This window comes from Anarhichas minor, unplaced genomic scaffold (assembly GCF_050575085.1).
Source record: "Anarhichas minor isolate MPS153535 unplaced genomic scaffold, ASM5057508v1 ptg000010l, whole genome shotgun sequence".
Lineage (NCBI taxonomy): Eukaryota > Metazoa > Chordata > Actinopteri > Perciformes > Anarhichadidae > Anarhichas > Anarhichas minor.
Window position 1 is genome coordinate 13,327,751 of NW_027466456.1, and position 20,516 is coordinate 13,348,266.

At 41.5% G+C, this 20,516-nt stretch overlaps 3 protein-coding genes across 14 annotated transcripts in view; 1 reads left to right on the plus strand and 2 right to left on the minus strand.

Moving 5' to 3' along the window:
- Positions 1 to 51: 51 nt before the first annotated feature.
- On the plus strand, positions 52 to 3,109 carry LOC142946767 (uncharacterized). The gene is made up of 2 exons (XM_076088280.1): positions 52 to 382; positions 1,572 to 3,109. Exon 2 carries the CDS (start codon positions 1,626 to 1,628, stop codon positions 2,529 to 2,531), a length of 906 nt encoding a protein of 301 aa, XP_075944395.1. The 5' UTR covers positions 52 to 382; positions 1,572 to 1,625; the 3' UTR covers positions 2,532 to 3,109.
- Positions 2,886 to 8,439, minus strand: mfsd12b (major facilitator superfamily domain containing 12b). Of its 7 annotated transcripts, XR_012953135.1 has the most exons (8): positions 8,166 to 8,439; positions 6,801 to 6,892; positions 5,944 to 6,070; positions 5,678 to 5,863; positions 4,984 to 5,076; positions 4,786 to 4,878; positions 4,000 to 4,656; positions 2,886 to 3,508 (listed from the first exon to the last, which is right to left on the minus strand). XR_012953135.1 is itself a non-coding variant. In XM_076088273.1 (7 exons), the coding sequence occupies exons 1-7, from the start codon at positions 8,434 to 8,436 to the stop codon at positions 4,394 to 4,396; spliced, it is 1,125 nt and encodes a 374-aa protein (XP_075944388.1). In that variant the 5' UTR covers positions 8,437 to 8,439; the 3' UTR covers positions 2,888 to 4,393. The 7 variants fall into 7 exon arrangements, 6 of the variants coding, with proteins under 6 accessions (XP_075944388.1, XP_075944392.1, XP_075944394.1 ...); XM_076088273.1 differs by having other exon boundaries at positions 2,888 to 4,656; XM_076088277.1 differs by lacking the exon at positions 4,000 to 4,656 and having other exon boundaries at positions 2,888 to 3,508; positions 6,801 to 7,011.
- Positions 8,440 to 8,448: 9 nt separating this feature from the next.
- csnk1g2b (casein kinase 1, gamma 2b) overlaps positions 8,449 to 20,516 on the minus strand; it is a 31,745-nt gene continuing 19,677 nt past the window's right edge. For 3 of the 6 annotated variants that reach the window (XM_076088267.1, XM_076088269.1, XM_076088268.1), the window contains exons 4-12: positions 17,993 to 18,141; positions 17,375 to 17,609; positions 17,078 to 17,163; positions 15,397 to 15,481; positions 15,157 to 15,305; positions 14,853 to 14,936; positions 13,497 to 13,598; positions 12,434 to 12,540; positions 8,449 to 11,768 (exon numbers count right to left, since the gene is read on the minus strand). In XM_076088267.1, the coding sequence (XP_075944382.1) occupies positions 11,714 to 11,768; positions 12,434 to 12,540; positions 13,497 to 13,598; positions 14,853 to 14,936; positions 15,157 to 15,305; positions 15,397 to 15,481; positions 17,078 to 17,163; positions 17,375 to 17,609; positions 17,993 to 18,141 (1,052 nt within the window). In that variant the 3' untranslated portion in view covers positions 8,449 to 11,713. The remainder of the gene's footprint in view (positions 11,769 to 12,433; positions 12,541 to 13,496; positions 13,599 to 14,852; positions 14,937 to 15,156; positions 15,306 to 15,396; positions 15,482 to 17,077; positions 17,164 to 17,374; positions 17,610 to 17,992; positions 18,142 to 20,516) is intronic. The other 3 variants (XM_076088270.1, XM_076088272.1, XM_076088271.1) reach the window with 3 other exon arrangements.

The following is a 20,516-nucleotide window of genomic DNA, read 5'->3' on the forward strand; positions in this document are numbered from 1 at the left end:
ATTTGAGTTGAAGATAACACCGAGCTCCAGGAGACGCTAAACACAACTATGTGTGAAATCTTCAACAAAACTCAGCGCTCAGCCCAGTACTTCCTGTGGTGTCTGAGCTTCCTGCTCAGAAAATAATTTAGATCACAGTTTCACATTCGCTGGATGAATATCAAACCGTTTTGTTTTGGTTTTTTTTGGATCCTGAGGAAGACAACGAATAACTTCTATGCCCCGTTCTCTCCCCGTTAACGTTAAGAAGAATACCATTGATTTCCGAAGAAACTCTCTGCCACATAAGAAGTTTATCGCCGTGCAGCCTGGAGCTCTGCGACGCCAAATTTAACCAAGAAACTCAGAAGAACCACGTCGACCATAAAGAAGTCATCTCACCGTAAGAGGCTTAGTGTGTCTGGGCATAATTAGGTCATTTTATAATTAGGTCAGGTTTATTACCGTGCTTTGTTGGTTTTAAGTTACTGTATTGTTATAACGTGTTGTTGTGTATGTTTACGAGCTGCCGATTTCCGGCAGACACACCTCAAAGATTGTTGATTTTAGATAGTGTTCGCAATTGTACATTATTTGTTGTTAGTTTTAGATATTATTTGATTTTGATCAATGTTATTATAACTTAAACTCTGTTATACTTTAAAGAGCAGCTGTCTGTGATTACTTTGTGTATTGTGATAATAGCTGATATCAAACCTTCACTGTTCACTCTGAATGTGTAATAGTACTTTGACTGTTGACATTGTGAGTGAACACTAATTATGAGACTTAATTTATAGTTTGGTTATTGGTCCCTGATCTCAGGGTGGTGCCCCGTTATTATTAATAATCGTTAATAATCTTACTGACATTAATAATTCTATTGATGTCAATAATTTAGTTTTTCATATTTGCTGATTACTCAAACACACTACTTTTCGTTCCCAACAAGTACCTCAAATTTGTACTTAAGTATAGTATCTTAGTAAATGTACTCAGTAACTTTCCATCACTGCGGACTGGTCACATGTCAGCCAATCACAGCGGACATAGAGAGGAAGTTCATCACATCATGTCATCATGATGTCATCCTTTTTATATTAAATATTAAATATGTATATATATATATATATATATATATTAAATATTAAATACATATATATATATTAAATATTAAATATATATTAAATATTAAATATATATATATATATATATATATATATATATATATATATATATATATATATATAATAAATTTACCAAAAGTAAAAGTACTCACAGTACAGAATGGCTCACTTCATAATATGGAATATTATATTTTTGTGTTCTGATTATTGGTGCATTAATGTGTTTGTCTCTTTAACGGAGCAGCAGCTGAGAAAGCGACTCATCTGGACCTGAGAGGTTCACGTTTACATCTTTCAATGATTAAGATGTGTACTTTGCATATTAATAAGGTGCCACAATGCAGTCAAATATGGTAAACAAACAAATAAGAGTCCAGTAAAACAAGTGACGTACTCTTATTTGTTTGTTTTTATGATTATATTTGGAGGAAAATGTTCACTGTATGTTGTTTTTGTTTGTTGCAGTGTTTGTACAAAATCTACAGCCTCCATCTTTGATCTGATCCTGAGAACAAGACGATGAATATCTTTTTGGGTAGCGAGAGACAACTGAACCATTTCAGGAGGCGCCTCCCCAAGGGTCCAGATCTGACTGTCAACAAGAGCATTGTGATGTTCACCGGTCTTTCTGCTTCAGACGGTCTGAGACGACACTACGAGACGAGGAAGATGGAGGCGGGCGACTGCGCTGTGGACTGGACCAAGCGTCTGGGCTTGATCAAGACTCTGGCGAGAAAGCTGACCGGCTTAACATCAGGACTTGGAGCGCTGGCTGTCGCCGTCTTCATCGACGTCATTTCCTGCAGTCTGCCCGAGGAGAGCACGAAGGACGCTCTGCGAAGCGTGTTCGCCGATGAGAAGGCCTCGGAGGTCTGGGATCAGATCGACGAGTGCCTGAAGAGATGCGTGATGAACCTTCACGACAAAGACGAGTTTACGGGCGACCTCAGGCGGATCGAGTGCCTGCTGAGCACCGCCCTCACCAAGCTGAAGAACTCCATGGTGAGGGACGGGCACATGTCGCCCTCGGCTCTGAAGGCCTGGGTGAACGGGGCGGCCTTCCACGTCCAGATGCTGATTCACCTGGTGAGACTCGGAGGGATTCGAACCTGCGACCCCGTAGAGAGACTCCTCTCGACCTACCAGAGCGACCTGGAGATGCTGTTCAAGAAGCACAAAGAGGTGATCCGGGCAAAGTGCTGGATGATATACCTACCCTCCATGGCTGTATCGGCGGCATTTATGGTGGATGACAATTCAAAGTGGACCTTCGCCGGTTTCAATATCCCCTTAGACAAATCTCACGAGGTTTATTATGATCAAACGTACGGCGGACAGAAGGTTGAGATCCAGCTGTACTTCAGAGACGTCAGTCAGAACCTGCAGAAGCTGGTTGACCAAAGAGGCTCCTTTAACGTCCAATGAGAGAGAGGCTGACGGATCTGAAGACGAGAAGAACGTGACCGTTAACACACTGGAGCGTCTCATTCCTACGTGACATCAATGTGTGTTACAATAAAAGTACTACTACTCCTCTAAAGAAATACTCAGTTATAGTAAAATAATGAAGTGTCTTTTGTAATGTACATTTTTTACATAGTATATATTTCTACTTACTTCGTATATATTTCTACTCAGTATATGGTATTCATGCATTAGTAGTTTTGCTCTGAACTCTGTTGAACTTCACCGTGTCTCTGTTGTGTAGGAGAAGAATTCTCCCTTGCCTGTTCACAAAGATAACTAACTGTGTTGTATGAGAATGTTTCAGCGCTAGGCCGTCCTGTCGCTTGTTTTGGCTGCTGGCCGTTTGTTTTTCATTGTTGTTTCTATCAGTCTGAGACCAAAATGTCTGTAACATTGGCCATCGGCCCCCACCTTTGCTCATTCTGTATAAATAAAGCGCGTTCATTTTTTTCTTGGTTCTTCCTCACTGAGACTGTACACATTATGTTGTGATGATTGAACCTTCTCTGCGCAGAAAATAAATACTTAAAAGACAACCTGTTTTTTGGTATTATGTATTTCAGCATCACAAGACTCACACAAAGCAGGTACAAGATTTCTTCCACCACACTTTACATGATTATTAGCTAAATAGTTTCATAAGCTGTCAGTTATGAAGTGATATAGTGCAGTAGTACAGTACTCTGAGTTGTAGTACTGTGAAAAGTACAATATTTACTGCAGAGATGTAGTGGAGGAGAAATAAAAAGTATCATGAAAAGAAAAGACTCAAGTACAAGTACCTCAAATTTGTACTTAAGTATAGTATCTTAGTAAATGTACTCAGTAACTTTCCATCACTGCAGACTGGTCACATGTCAGCCAATCACAGCGGACGTAGAGCGGAAGTTCATCACATGATGTCATAATGACGTCATCCTTTTCTTCTCTCAGCTCTGTAGTTAAAAGAAAGCATTATATATACTCAAAATACCAAAAGTAAAAGAACTCACAGTACAGAATGGCCCACTTATAATAATATGGATCATTATATTCTTATGTTCTGATTATTGGTGCATTATTGTGTTTGTCTCTTTAACGGTGCAGCAGCTGAGGGTGGGACTCGTTTTATCGTCTGAAAGAGAAACCAGATCTGGACTCAGACTCTGTTCATCAGACTGGATCTGAGATCACGTCTGGACCTGAGAGGTTCACGTTTACATCTTTCAATGATTAAGATGTGTACTTTGCATGTTAATAAGGTGCCACAATGCAATAATATATGGTAAACAAACAAATAAGAGTCCGGTAAAACAAGTCATGTACTCTTGTTTGTCAACATCTACAGCCTCCATCTTTGATCTGATCCTGAGAACAAGACGATGGGTAACGCTCTGGATAACGAGAGAGAGAATTGAGAACTGGACAGTTTCAGGAAGGAACTCACAGAGGGTCCAGATCTGACTGTCAACAAGAACATTGTGATGTTCACCGGTCTTTCTGCTTCAGACGGTCTGAGCCGACACTACGAGACGAGGAAGATGGAGGCGGGCGACCGCGCCGCGGACTGGATCAAGAGTCTGGCGGAGACGATGGCCAACTTAACATCAGCTCCCGCGCTGGCCGGACCTGGAGCGCTGGCCGTCGCCATCGACATCTTTCCTTCAGTCCGCCCGAGGAGAGCACGAAGGACGCTCTGCGAAGCGTGTTCGCCGATGAGAAGGCCTCGGAGGTCTGGGATCAGATCGACGAGTGCCTGAAGAGATGCGTGATGCACCTTCACGACAAAGACGAGCTGACAGGCGACATCCAGCGGATCGAGTGCCTGCTGAGCGCCGCCCTCACCAAGCTGAAAAACTCCATGGTGAGGGACGGGCACATGTCGTCCTCGGCTCTGAAGGCCTGGGTGAACGGGGCGGCCTTCCACGTCCAGATGCTGATTCACCTGGTGAGACTCGGAGGGATTCAGACCTGCGACCCCGTAGAGAGACTCCTCTCAACCTACCAGAGCGACCTGGAGACGCTGTTCCAGAAGCACAAAGAGCTGATCCGGGCAAAGTGCTGGATGATATACTCACCCTGCATGTTTGGATTGGTGACATCGCTGGTGGATGAAGATTCAAAGTGGTACGACATCAATCTTGCAACAGGGATGAATTCATAACACAAGGGAGTGTTGTTGCCAATATGTTGACAGAGTTGCTCAAATATATCTTATTAGGGCGAGACTCACATTGATTCCTATGAGCTTGCTGACTGGTTTCATGGCCGGAGAGCAAACAAAGCCGCTGACATACATCACCAGAGGTATGATCGCGATGAAGTTCTGAGGAGAGAGGAGTGAAACTAGTGTTTAAATTGCAACACGGACGTTTCACAAGCAGAGGCTACATGACGAGTTAATCAAGTCAAACACACTGTGTGGCCTTACCTTTGGTAACATCAGTGAGTCTGTGAGGTAAACGGAGATGTAGATCTGAGATAAGTTGACTATCAGTCGGGTGAACATGTACAGGAAAGTCACCTGTTGCAAGATTTAAAGGACTAATTCAGTGTTTTTGCAAGTTTTAGCAAACAAACCTACAAATAATACATTCACATTCTTGCTGACCATTTTGAATGTTTGCGATACAGTATTAGATTTTGTCTCTACTTTTTAGTTAATATGGAAATCAATTAGCATGTCCAGACACTTCTGAAAACAATGCTGATCAAAAGAAAGTCACCAAAACTATTATTTAAATGAGGAAATATCTGACCCAAATAAGTTAACAAGGCTAAGAATTTCACCAAACATTCAATGCTTTTTCTCCTGGAGTTGATGCTATGAACACATTACGGTCAGTGCATATTGAGGTTCAACACCCGGCCCTAATGTTTATCATATATGTTATATTATTATACCCTGTGTTAATTGGATTTTCACATAAAAAAAATGAATGGAAGCAAATGGTTGCCAGGTGTGACAGGAAAACATTTATAAAAACACCACAGGGTGGCTTGCAAAACGCTGAGCTGCAATGTAGTAGGTACATGTGATTTAACCACAAATGATATCCAAAGTATACAATCTCATTTCGTGTGAGAAAGAAGAGGAGAAACGTTCTGATTCAGCACAGGTTCACCTGGTAGAAGGAAGGCTCCTTCAGCCAATGCTTCCACTGAAACACAGGACCAGGCAAAGCATCCTGCGAGGGGGAAGGTGTGATCAGCTGAATCTCGCTCTCTGAGGCCGACATGGCCTCTTTTGTGCCGACATGGAATATTAGGGAGAACAAAGTTCCAGTACCCAGTAGAATGAGGGCCAGTGTCTACACACAAAGAAAGAGAGATAGAGTACAAATAGTGATTGTGCAGGAGTGTGGTATCTCTCTGGCATCTCTCTTCTTACCCGGAACAGAGGGATGTCCACTCGGCCCAGGCTGTCTGGGATGGAGGGGTCCACATTGTGCTGAGACTGGAAGAGGAGCCAGGCCACAGTGTACACCGTGATGTTGGCCACCACGGTGAAGGCATGCCTACACAACGAGGAATATAACTGAAACAAACAGTAACTTGGTTTTTACAGCTTTAACCGAACGATAACAGAAGACACGGAGGCATCTTGTTTTTGCTCCGGCTCTGGACGACATGATGAAAGGAGTTACTTCTCTTTCCTTTTCACGAGGAATTTGGCTGCTATTTCTGCCTCATTGTTTCACTTCCACTGCCTTAATAATAGGCCGTGGCGTTAATCTGAGTCTAGTTCTGACAGAGCATTAGAGGAAGCTGTGACAACTTTTCAAATATGGGAGTGAGGCAAGGATTGTACGGAGGAAACGGGAGAGACTAGGAAGGAAGCTGGATGGATGAAGAGAAGGAAAACAATGGAAGAACTGACCCCATGCTTCATGTTTTCATATTCAGACAAAGTCAAATATTCCAGTCTGAAAGCTGTAAAAACATGATGACTTCAACAACGGGTAATTTGACTGACAATTAACTACACCAGATTATGACCATTTACTCCTGTTGCTCCCCGAGGCCAAATTCTCACCTAGTTGACTGTAAACTGCAACTTTCACTGCTGTTCTCAAAACCCCTGTGTGTAAGCACCAGGAATTGTTTTGTTAAGAATATTATAGGCCTAATAGCAAGTTGAACTATCTTCCACTGTAAGTGAACGGATCAGCTTTGCTTCCTCTGTGATTGAGAGGACAGAATAGGAAATGTGTTCCCGTGACTGAGGCCTTGAAGACGTCACCTCACCTGTACGCAGTGAGCTCCAGCTTGTCGCTCTCGCTGGACACGAGCTCTGGGATGAGGGAGAGGTGTGAGATCTGAGTGGCTGCCCAGCCGAGCTGGAAGATGAGGACAAAGGGGATGTAGTAAAGCATCTGAGCCTGCGGAGGAGCGTTGTCGTTACAGGCCAGGCAGCGGTTGAAAAGGAAGGGGAAAGACACGACAACACAAACGGTTCCTGAAAGCAGAGGGGGAATTATAACACCTGCTCTGTTTAGAGAGGTACCATATAGCCTAAACAAAATACGCCTATTAATATTATGGTGGTCTATCTTGGACTTTGCATTGCCTATTAGGTCACTGAAGCATTCTGCACATTATATCTCTATAATATCAGTAGCCAAAATCACATTTACTCAAGGAGCTACTGTACTTGAGTACATTATGTTTTATAGGCTACTTCACTTGAGTAGGCTATTTCCATTTTATGCAACTTCTACTCCACCACATTTCAGAGGAACAACAATTAGCCTAACACCAGGACATTTATTTGATAGCTACTTACATAATTAAAAAATAACATGATAGATTGTTATAGATTGAACATATAGTTTAAAAAGTAGTGGAATATAGCTGGACTTCAACCAGCTTTATTAAATGCTGCTACACATTGTTGCATCAATAATAACAATAATCCAATAATATATATTACACTGAAAGCGGCCATTCTGCATTATAAGCAGTGGTGGAATGTAACTAAGTACATGTGTTCAAGTAAGACTACTTTTTCTGTGGTTGTACTTTACTTGAGTATTTACTACTTTATAGTTCTTCTCCATTACACTTTGGAGGCAAATATTGTATGTTTTACTCCACTACATTTATATAACAGCTTCAGGTACTTTTGCAGATTTAAATTAACTAATAAGTTATGATACCATAGATTATGTTACTCGGCAGTATGTAAAGTAGTCCTAACTAAAATTGGCTCCATGAATGCATCATTATACAAGAATGCAAGGTGTCAACTGTAGAAAAAGGGAACATTTCTGGGCTTACTTCAGGCAAACTCACACTGAGCCTTTATTTGTTTAGAGAGTATTAAATCTAAAAAAGTACAACAGGACAGTCTGCGTTCTCCAGCTTTTAAACTATTATTGGCTCGGTGAGAAAGTGTATAAAGGAAGCCCAGAGGCTTCACCTTTTCTACTTTTGTACATTTTCTACTTTTGGATGCAGTAACAAAGTATTTTTACACTGCAGTATTGCTTCTGTTACTTACTTAGGGTTCTAATTAGTGATGGAACTAATTGGAACCCTACTTTTAATTAGGATATACTACTTTTGTTTATTCATGGAAATCCTCCTGTAAGTCGTTTCTCAGCTACGTACCAAATAGGTGCCAGGCTTTCCTCTTGCCGTAGACGCACACTGTTCTGTCGGATCCATAACCCACCAGAAGCGTGAAGACTCCGTCCGCTATCTGGCCAATCAGCATCATCACACCGGCATCGGTGCTGCGAAAGCCGATCACGGAGTGGAGGTAGACCAGCAGGTAGGCGAACCACATAGCGCCGCACAAGTCGTTTAGGAAATGTCCCACTGCGTAACAAAGCCGCCTGCACACTGGTAAAGAGCGTCCAGCGGGCACAAACTGCTCCATGATTGATCTGACTCCTGTGATAAAACTTCCTTTATTCACAATTAGAGATCTGTCGTTGTCATATTTACAAATACATAATGCAAATAGTTACACTAACAGACGTTGGGCAAAAACACAGTTCAACCTTGGTCTGAGCATCTCCAAAAAAAGAAAAAAATCTCAATTATCAACTCCTATAATAAACCCAATGTAATGGATTATGCCAAGCTGGGTCAGCTGATCCGGTTTAGCTTTCAGAGAATAATTGAATGTGTGTTTTCTGAGCAATCAGCGGCACTTGTGTTACACCGAAGACTTCACTGGTGCACCGTGTCCTCTGTGCAACTGCATTTGTTTTCTCTTGAGTTACACAGAAATGCAATGTACACGCCTACGGTGCAGGATCTATTCGATGGTAATCAGAGGTTGTGAAAACTCGTGAGTTACAATAGGCCTACATTTCCCACATACAGTTGATTCCTCTTTCTGTTCTTTACACGATAAATGATTCAAGCAAGAAACCTCCAACTCGTGCTTTTACAAACAAATATTCATCTCTCCTTCACAACTTTAAATCAATTGGTTTTTTTCCCCCCATTGCAGATGTTTGGGTGAATCGTGTTGAAATTGACACTGAAATGAAATACAGCATCTCAACTGGCCTCTGAAGTATTTTTGTTTTAACCCATCAGTGTGGATTTATACATTTGCAATATGTATTGCCCTTTTGTAATATTTACGTGGAAGACAACCTAAACTTCACTTTCTCATTTTTGACACATGTTGTGAGGTCATCATTCTCATCACACAGGGGTGACATTACTGCTCAGTCAGTGATCTAAAGTTAAACTAGAAGGGATTATAAGAATGAAGCTCAAGCGGTGTTTCACACACTCCACTGATTTCACACATGAAGTTCAGCTATTCACCTCTGGGTGGAGCTTTCAGTATTCTTAAATAATAAGCCCTATGATATAAAGGTGTCATCAGGGGTGCCTCCTCTTGGGCTCGGCACCATTTTTAACAGGAGGCCTGCATTACAAACTGGGCAAGTAGGGTTTCAAGGAGGCGGGATTTAGGAGGCAGGAAATATCTAATGAAAGACACTAGTTGCATTGTGGGAAATGTAGGATGCAGTGGTTTTTGGAATTGGACTCACTAGTCAGGATATCTTGAATACTACTGCTTTGATTTAGACCACTTTTTATTTTAATGCCTCTCGTGAGTCAGCCAAGTTAAAGAAAACGCAATATTAAAATCGATGGAGTACTCCTTTAAATAACTGAAGGCCATAAAAGTCAGCAATCTCTGATGAGCTTGAAACGTTAAGGGTAATTTAAACAACCCTGAACACAGACAGAGCTCCAAGACAGACATACATCTTTCATCTTGGCCAGGAAACAAAGAACACATAAAAGAAACAATCAAAGAGACAAATGAAACTAGAGCTGCAACGATTATAGTCAATCAAAAGGAAATTAATCAGCAACTATTCGTTTAATCAGGTCTCATTGTTTAAGCAAAAATGCCAAACACTGATGGTTCCAGGCCTGTGAATGTGAAAATTCTCTACTTTTCTTAGTCTTACATTGTAGTTAATTTAATATTTTAGTGTTTTGAAATGTTAGTTGTAGAAAACAAGATATTTGATTATGTGGGGCCGAGGATAATATTATGGGATTTAAAAAATATATATTTTGAAGTCCAAATGATTAATAAAGAAAAGTCAGCAGATTAATTCATAATGAAAATAATCATTAGTTGCAGCCCTACATGAAACTATGTTGTAAGCAGCAGCAAGGAACTCAAATATGGGCAATTGGTTTTTCCAGTTCAGTACATTTTGATTTTTTGGAAGGCTCCTGTTTTCAGAAACAGCAGTCCATTAACGTCATAGACATGAAGTAAACCCGTCTGTCTGTGACCTCCTGACAAAACAATGGTTCAGACAGATGTGGGTTCACACACACACGCACACACACACACGATCTCTCCAAACCAATCAACACCACAGTACATGCGTGTCGATTGTCACAGCAGATGAAGGGCTGTATACTGCTTATATGTGAGAACAAGTGCTGTGCACACATTCATTAAACATTCACTTACAAAAACCTCCACATTTGCACACACACACACAGAGAGAGTAATCCAGTGAGTATTTGGGACAGATTAGATAAAATGTCATTGCGGGACACCCACTTGAGCTTTAAAACGTTTACTTAGAAAGGCACAAACTATGATTTCCTGGTAAATTATTTTTGATGCGAGAAGTAAAAATTGAAAGACATATCTCTCTTTTTTTCCTTCATGTAAATCAACAACATTTTTCGGCCATAACTCAGATATAAGCGGTGTGAAGGACTCTTCCTAGATCAGTCTTTATTAAGCTGTTTTCTTAATTGTTAATTTCAAACCTTAAGTTTTCCACTGTAATTGTTTTCTCTTTTTTCCAAAAGTGCAATAATAATAATAAGAGAGCTTAATATCCGTTTCTCTCAATCGTCCACAGTACCTGAGGCCAGTGACTGTGCTACAAAGTCCACATCGACAGACAAAAAGAAAGCTTGAGTGAGGAAAAGAACTCCAGAACACTAAAACATAAAAATACATCTTCAATGCAGGGCTTTGATTTTGAAAACTGAGGATTCAATTACAAAAAAAAAAAAAAAAAAAAAAAAAAAAACATAAAAGTCCTCCAAATTCTGTTTTATAGATGAAATGCTTCCTGTGTCACTCAAATTTAACATCAGCATAGTTCACCTTTTCCTCTTTACCTTGATCCCAAAACACACACCAAAGGAAGAAACGAAAAAAAATAAAAATCCTACGGAGCAGATTTCTTTCACTTGAACCACTCGAACGGTTCCCCCTGATCAACAGCCGACTGTTGGAACAACACACCTTCTTGTGGAATCTAGAATACACAGCTGTTTCAAACAGTATCTTTTCTCATATTCACGCCACGGTATTCGAGTTTCATTGTTACAGCTTTTTTACTTTTTCCTCAAGCCCCCACGTTGTAATGCAGATACGTTTATTTGTCGTCGATAAAGGAATCAAGAGTCTGTTGTGGAGTCAGTAGAACTGCAACATTCCTTTAACTCGCCAGTAGCCGGGGAGCACTGAGAACGAGAAAGAGAGCGCGAGGTACAGAGTGACAGTGGGAATAAGGTGAGAGGGATAAAGAGGTGAGGGGGAAACTGGAAAGAGATAAGGGACAGTGGGTCTGTGTAGTTGCTTCCATTTAAAACTCGACAGTGACCACAATGTTTCAAGTTCTCTCCATTCTCTTCTATCACTTGTGCCTCTGGAGGGCTTTCCTCTTTCTCCTTTTGAAGAAACAACAGCACCTGCAGGAAAACAGAGGAACATTCCGATTTAGGAAAACAATACATTTGGAGACACATCTATACAAACGAGATATATCAATACAGCAGACTGCTCATTAGGGTTGGTGTTCAATTGATTGATCAATTCTAGATCCGGTTGCTCCGATCAAACTTCAAATTATTAGCAAAGAGCGCTGTAGAAAACATTTAGTGTGTTTAAATGCACACAGTTGGCTTTCTCCAGATTACTTGGGAGTTTTTGTAGTTGAGTCAGCGGATTAGCAAAACGTGATTCCTCCAGTGAGATTCCTCCTGGAGGAAGCAGATTCTTGGCCTCGTATACAGGTAACCGGGTTTCTATTGTGCTTGTTACAAGTATGCATGTGTCTGACAAAGACTACAAAGGAGAGATGATAGAGATGAGAAAGTAACCTGCATAAAGTCAGGGTAACAACTCCCCCAAAATTGTACTTGCAAAAAGCAATCGCTAAACCAAAAGACATTCAGTTGGGAATTGGAGATAATTTGGATTTGCTTCCATTTCCCTTGAATTTTTTGTGATATTGGGCTGTATTAAGAAATTACTTTATTTCCAATTCAACACTGGATGAGGACCGATTAAAATGCTATTAAACCCCAACTGCGAGCAGCACTGTCTTTTATGCATCTGGACAGCCGTTTCGTACTTGGTTTCGTCGGCCACTTCAACCTCGGCGGGAGCGGTGATGGGAGCGTTGGAGTGTCCGGCTGTGGGGTCATCGGTGTTCAGCTCGCCATTCGTTGAGCTCATCACCTGCACGAGAACAAAAAGGACACCAGACTGATCATAAACACGTACACGTCGAGCTGCTGACTGCAGGGTGGAGATGAACATTAATATAAAAAGAATTATCTCTATTTATCTGCCCTCTCAGACAGGGAGAGCAGTTCAGACTAAAGCAACTTCAGACATTTTAAAGGATTGATTCACATTTAAAAATGAGGTTTGAGTTCACTACGACTTTAGTTACAGTGTTTTAAGTACAAAATTCCCTTTGTGTTGCTATCCCTCCTTAGAACAGAAACTGTGCCTACAGAAACATAAAGAATGGATTTCATACTAAAAAGACAAACTTGATCGAACAAAATCAGACTGCTGAAGCATCACATCAGCTTCAGATCAACTTTGGAAGACATTTCAGCAGATCGAGGAATATAAATCTTTTCCTTCCATCTCGTCTAGCATTAGCGCATTAGAACAGGAAGAGTAACGGCAAATACAAATGTGCATGCAAATACTGTTTTAAGACAGACTTGCAGAAATGTGAACCCAGCCTTTAAATGCTGCAATTGTATTAGCCAACACTAGGTGGCATATTTAGGCCACATTTACTACAGAAGCCTCTGATTTCTTCTATCCATCCATCTATTAGTTCATGTGTTTTTCGGTTGATTTAAGAATCTGTATTTCACGAGGTGTGCATGACAGTTGGTGTTGGATGTCATGTTGCGTGGCCCTTCCTGTGAGCTGCATATACAGCCAATGAGGCGAAAGAAGCAGTGAGAGCTAGCAGAACAGTCAAAGCACTGGCACACTGGGATTCAAACAGTGATGCAGACACACACACACAAAGAGAGAGAGTAAAGATGGAGCACCAGACAGACAGACAGACAGGCAGTGTGAGAGGGGGTCAGACACACACAGAACCATGTGGCTTCATGCATTAACCACCAGAGCAGCAGCAGCAGCAGCAGCAGCAGCAGCAGTACCTGAACAGAGCCCCCCAGCCGCTCAGCTGTGAGGTGCGACCCCAGAGTCTCCTTATTGGTCACTGGAGTGGGCTGAGACTCACTTCCTTTGGGCTCAGGCGACTTGACGCAAAGAGCAAAAAGGGTTGAGGCAGGTGGTCGTGAAGTGGGGGAAAGGGAGGGGGGGTGGGGGGTGAGGGGTCGAGGTGAGGGGTGAGGGGTGAGGCAATGTGGAGGGACAAGGAGGGGGGGGAGTGAATGAAAACAAATACAAAAAAAATTATAGAAGACATGTCCCAAGCAGAAGCAGGCTTGTTAAGACAAAACTATGTTAATAGAGGAGTAGAGGGAAGCAAAAATTGAATGCGAAGCACAGATCAACACACTAATAAAGTCATGCAGGAGTAAAAGAAAACAGCCTTGATCACCTCAACTCAAACTGTTTATTCACAGTAACGGTCAATTGTCTATTTTATTGTTTATACTTAAACTTCATAGAAGCTAGTCTAGAGTACTTTTTTTTTTAAAACATTGGGCTTTCCTTTGCAGACCCAACTTCTTTTGATGCAGCGGACTGTTTTAACCAGGATGTTACAGGTTTGTACAGTACAGAAACTGGAGGTGGTGCTTTGCCAGCTTTAAAAAGGTGGCAAGTTGTTGCCAAGCCAATCACGTTAGACGGAGAACAATAAAAAGAGGTTAGAGTCCACTGTAATAAGTCAATCATAAAATCTAATTGACTCCCCGTCTGGTTTTACGGGAAACAAGGAGTCAGACTCATCAAGTAAAACAACATGACTGTTACCATGATTTGAGTCCATCGGAAGGTTTTCGTAATCACTTTCTACTTAAACTCTTGAATCATTACCTCTCTACTCAACAAACAAAGAAAACAAGGCTCGGACAGCATGCCAAAAAATAAAAAAATAAATTCTAAGTCAACACTTTGTCATACACTAAGCATGTAGCTCGTCATTACTGGTATGAACAATGCAATTTGCGTTTTCAACTCATGCATGCAATGACTGGAGCTTAGAGTGGCAAGGCGTGAAGAATAAACTGAAGGGGAAAAAGGTGCTTTATTTTACAGCAGTGCGAGAACCTGCCTCATGATGGTGCATGTTGGTTCGTTTAAGTCACTTGAGGACATATGATGTTGCTGCCAGGCAGTCAAACTGATCAGTTCGGGTATAATGTAGAAGTGGGACTGAATAGAAGCCATTTTTGTTCCAGGAAGTTGATTGGTTGTGCACACAACAATAGAAGCCTGGCAGCAGAACTTGAATGACAGGCTTGGTTGGCCGGTCGGTCGGTCAGTTGGTTGATTGGTGGGTGGGTGTGGTTTGTGTCGTCGTGTTTTACTGCTGATGACCTCACCTGGTTTTTGGTCTGCTGTTGTGCTTTGTCTCTGCTGCTGGGCGGCAGCGGCGTGTCACTGGGGATGGGGCCTATCGGTGTGGGCTGCAGGTAACAACACAACAAGCACAGGGTCAAAATCAAGACAACTTAAAAGGCGATAAAGAGTCAAACTTTAGTGTTGAATTGAGAGAAAAACTAAAATATTCAGCACCCATAATGTGAGCAACTTTAAGCAAAAATGATTTATATAAAAAGCAACTGCAGTCGTGAGACTAGACGGTTCAATCACAGGATTTTAGTGGATCGGGTAAGAGGCACTCACAAGTGATTTGCCGACCCAGTCGTATTCATAGTCAAAGACGTAGCCGTTCCTGTCGAACAGATCAGTGAAGAGCTTCCTCAAGTAGTCATAATCAGGCTTCTCAAAGAAGTCCAGCCTCCTCACATAGCGCAGATAGGTGGCCATCTCTTCTGTAGCAAAAGGCAACATATCGTTTCATTTGACATCTGGAAGAAATTAAACAACACAGTAAACAAAAGGGCAGCGGTTGGTTCTACTGACCGGGGAAGCTTTCACAAAGCACTTCAATGGGTGTCGCTCGTTTGGTGTCTCCAATTTTCTGATACCTCTCCTTCAAAGTATCTGCCTAGAAAGGAGACGGGACAAAATACATATTGCACTGAAAATTGGAGCAAATACTTTGCTGCGGCAAGTGTAGATGAATAGCTGTAATATGCAAATGTAATATGTATTGGGCAATTGAGCTGCAGACAAATGCAAATCCTCTGGTTAGTCATTCTGAATCGTTGAATCATAACACAGATATGTACAGCGCTGAGGGATGTTGTTGGTGAAAATGATCTTAAAGCAGATTATGGAATAAAGGTACTTGTGACAAGTTAATAATAATAATGTTGTTCATGTCCACTGGATGGCTCCCCAGATGACTCTTGCATAAAGTCTCCTTGGGGGACACATGATTCCCATGATAGGATCATTCTTGTCTGCTACAATATTATGGTATACATGGGTGTCACAGTGTCAATGTATGAACATTAAAAGACCCACTTTATACCGTGTGTTGTGAGAACTTGTTTTGGCCCGAGCCACCCAACATCCCCCACATTTATACATCCCTCACATTCCGACCACAAGCTTCCTCCCACATAGCAAATGTTCAGATGAGGTGTTGTGTCTTGTAGTCTTTTCTATGTTCACCTTTGATGCCTGCACAAAGACCAGAAACTCTGCAGCTATAACCTGCCCTCCGTGCACCCGTTAGCAAGCATTGTTTCTCAATGCTTTAAATTATTCATCAGTGAACTGTTCAAATGCAAAGCAAGTGTGGAGGAGTCTTTGTTTGTTTGGTCACATGCTGTATAGATTTGATTGTGAGCACTTATGGTGAAACCTGCGCGGCCCAATTGATAATAAAAAACAACAACGAGTTACTTTATCAATAGGAGGAAATATCAGCTATTATTTAGGATGTCAGAGCAGATATTCAGTCAAATTTCTCTTTACTGTAGATTTGTAATATAAACCCAATTTGGAAGAGTAGAAAGGAGTTTACAATTCTGGTGTGTGGGTTTGGGGTGATTGGTGCTGTTCTTACACAAGCAGTATGAGCTCTAAGGTTGGAAACTATATTTCATGATCTTTCTTAAACAAACAAGTGAGATTAAAAAATAAAAAATAAAAAAAATGCTGCAAATATATGGATTTGATGACATACGGGAATTTGTTGGCACGTGGTTATGGTGCAAGTAGGACTAACAATCCCCCTCATGTCGGGTGTTTAATCAAAGAATAACAGACTTGGCACAGGGAACACCACTTTGCTCCATGTTACCTCTGCCCTGTCGTTTATACCTTATCATTGTGCATTATTACACCACAACTGATATCAAGTTTGTGTTAAGCAACAGCAAATGAAACAATCACAGAGGTCTCAATAGTTTCTGTGTCCGAGTGACACAGAGGGTCTTTTAGGTTCAGCAAACAATACAGAGGCATCAGTGGGGAGACCTTGAAATGTCACCAGTGTGAGAGCATGATGTTGTTAACAACAGGCTCTCTGTTCCGAATGTCATGTGGACGATAGGTATAAAAGAGATACTGTATTGACAAGTGCAGCAGCAAAAGGTACATCTCTATGCTAAGCATGAAGAGGATTACATTAGTCTGATATAAATCAGTATGTGGCAACATTTGGATGATGTCAAACAACACGCTACAGTACCTTTAGGCCCTGCCAGGGGAGGCTACCTCGGAGGAAGTACATGAACATGTGACCCAGTGCCTCCAAATCATCCCTTCTGCTTTGCTCTGAAAGAGACACAAGAAGATTCAAATGAGGTTACCTCTTGAGAAATACAAATAACTGTATAAGATAATTGTTTAAAATGCTGTCTAGGTGTTGGTGATGTATTTTAATAATACAGTTAGGATTAAACCATTAAACTTAATGTAACTTGGGGCAAAAACTCAAATCTGAAGGGCTTATCAAACCACAGCCCTGCTCCAGAGACGTGCTTACCCTTTCCCAAGTGTGTGTTGATGCTCATGTAGCGCGCCGTCCCAGTCAGACTCTTGTGCTCCCGGTAGGGGATGTGTTTTTTGGTCTCGGGGTCGATGTACTCTTTGGCCAGACCAAAGTCAATGATGTGGATGGTGTGCTGCCTCTTGCTTCCCGGCCGCCCAACCAGGAAGTTTTCTGGCTTCACGTCTCTGTATATCAGACTCTTGGTGTGGACATACTCCATCCGTGTTATCTAGACGAGCAATAAACAGGTCAATAGTAGTCACTAAAAATGTAAAACCACTCAATTATCCTGACAGTTTTTCGAACATGAAGTATTCTGAGTAGTGAGCACACGATGGATACACTGAAGACAGAAGCTTTCAGTAAATATCCTAGTTTTATTACATGATTACTGTCAGCTTCAGTTGAAAATATTTTAAACGTTAAATCACAACTACGGCAGTGTAAACAATGTCACAATACTTTGCATTGAGCATCTTAGCATTCCCTCCACTATACGTTTGTAATGTAGTCTAGGTTGCACTTTATTTTTCTGCTAACTCATCTAATTGAGCCTACACCTGCTGCCCCCCCTCCCTCCCCTCCCTTCCCCTCCCTCCCTCCAGGCCTTACCAGCTGTATGGCTATCATGAGGACGGTCTTGAGGGAGAAGGTGCGGTCACAGAGGTCAAACAGGTCCTCTAGACTGGGCCCGAGCAGCTCCAGCACCATGGCGTTGTATTTCCCGCAAGGACCAAAATAGTACACCTGAGGGATTCCCTCTGTGGAGACACAAAGACAGTTCGTGAACTCGTGTAAAATATTAGTCTATTAATTGAATGATCACAATACAATTGTTGCTATGTCTTACGGAATAACGTGTTCTCTTTAATGGACGCTTTTATTCTTCTTCTCTGACAAGATTATATTTTTTTGGGTGTGGAAAAAAACACATCAGAAACCATTCAGAGATAAAGGTGCAGAGGTTTATGCAACTGCAAATGCACTGGTATGTAATATGTTTCATTTTAACAACTAAGTTGCAATGTTTTACTGGAGTACTGAAGTGGCAAAATGGATAAACACATCAGTGTTTTGACAGTGTGAAAACACTACAGTATGTCCTTTTGTTGGAACAATACTACTTTCTAATTGTGCAAAAAAACATATTTATCGAAAAACATCAGCAAATTTCCAATTTATTGATAATTAGGTGCAACATTTGTTACCAAAACCACAAAAACAACAAGCAGATTCACAGTGGCCCGCTACAGACTCTGCAGCTTAGTCAAAACAAAGTGAACTGCTGAGGCCTGTGAGGAACCAGCATCGTATTTCACAAGAACCCTCCGACAACATGCAACCGTTCACTTGAAAAAAGATACGCAACGCTACGTACAGACGAACAACAGACTCATTTATCTGAAACATTAATCAGCCCTCTGGCATCGACACTTCAGAGGCATTCTATAACTCATGGACATTTTTGCGTGATAATCCATCGTACCACTTCTCCCACGATCAAAACCACCACTCTCCAGGTTCACAGTCCTCGCTATCAAGTTAGTCCTTGTCAAGTTGATTCTGTCACCAGGAAGCCATCGAAAAACCTTTGAACCACGCTGTGGTGCCAAATGCCCCGTATCTACATGCCAGCCGTCTCCCTGAAAGCTCAGTAACCATGAGACACCACATCGGTGCTGCTCCAACAGCACACAGGCAGATAAAAAGAGTCAAAAAATGGGAACGGGATTGAGAGAATGGGCAGGCACATTTGTACCGTACTTGTCTGCAAGAAAAATGTATGTGTGACACAGATAAATGAGAGTTAAGAATGGAAAGTATTCAGTTTGGATTGCGCGTCAGCTGCGAGCCAGGGGACAGAGAGTTTACATCAGGGCAACAACACATACTGCGCATACACGGAAGTAAACCGACACGCATATTCTCACGCGCACACCTGTCTGCCCTTTAGTCTCTAGGATTTTCCAGGTAATGAAGCAAATGACAGATGAGGCAGTGACAAGAGTTCGCTGGAAGGGCTGACTCATCAAAGCTTGGCCCAAATCTAGAGGGCATTCAAAACACAGTCATCACAAGAGGAAAAGCACACAGTGTATTTTTATCTACTGCTGGTGGATGCAAGCAAAGATTGGGGTTATACAGCAGTTTTAAGCACTAATCTTGAAATGGTGGGTGGAAAATGGCCAAAGCACATTTTTGGGGGTGATTTCTGTCTAAACTTTAATGTATACTGTGATATAACTGGCCAACAGCAGCTGTGCAAAGTAGGATACATGAGACTATGTGAAATGTGATGGCTGACACTAACTCAACCATAACAAAAGAAAACAGTGAAATTACTCTCTAGTGCAACAACTTGTCTTTAACAGGAAACCGTGAGCACTTCAAAAGCAACAGAATGATAAAGCATCCGTGCCAACCATAATCAGGAAACAGTCTTTTTTTCTTCTCTTCAATAGCTTAAAGCCAAACAAACCATTTCAGCAGTTGGCTTCTCTCAATTATACACAATAAGCAAACTGAATCAGTTCTGTGATGATACACGTTGTGTAATTCTATTATGTAAAGTCATGTCAAGAAATACATCCAACTGTGTTCAGCTTTATGGGACATGGTCTGGCTTTCATTGCAAGCCTAGTTCAACGGTACTCTGAACCCCGCTGTCTCGACAATTTGAGACAATCCAACCCATTGTATCTACAGACAGACCTTCTGAGGCGACACAGCGAGAGATAAGGCTGCATTATGTCAGCTGAAGACAATGTTGCCCTACAGTGAAATGTCAGAGTTATTGGCCAAAGAGGAGAGGGCTGGAGGAGGGAGGACAGGACAGGGATTCAGATTTTAGAGTAGAGTGCAGTGAGAGAAGAAGAAGAAGAAGAAGAAGAAGACGACATTTCCATTAGGCCCAATGTTCTGGAGATGTCCTCACGAGGCTGAAATCTGAGCCTGGAGCTACAAACACAACATAACTCCTAAGCACAACAAGCCAGCAAAATGCCAAAGGGCTGAATAACTAGTGGGGAAAAAAATAAAACAGCAAGACTTGTTTTTATTAAGTCAATCATTAAGTAAAACAATTTGTGGAAATTGTGTCAAATAATACGAGAATTTACAGCATGCTACTTTTATA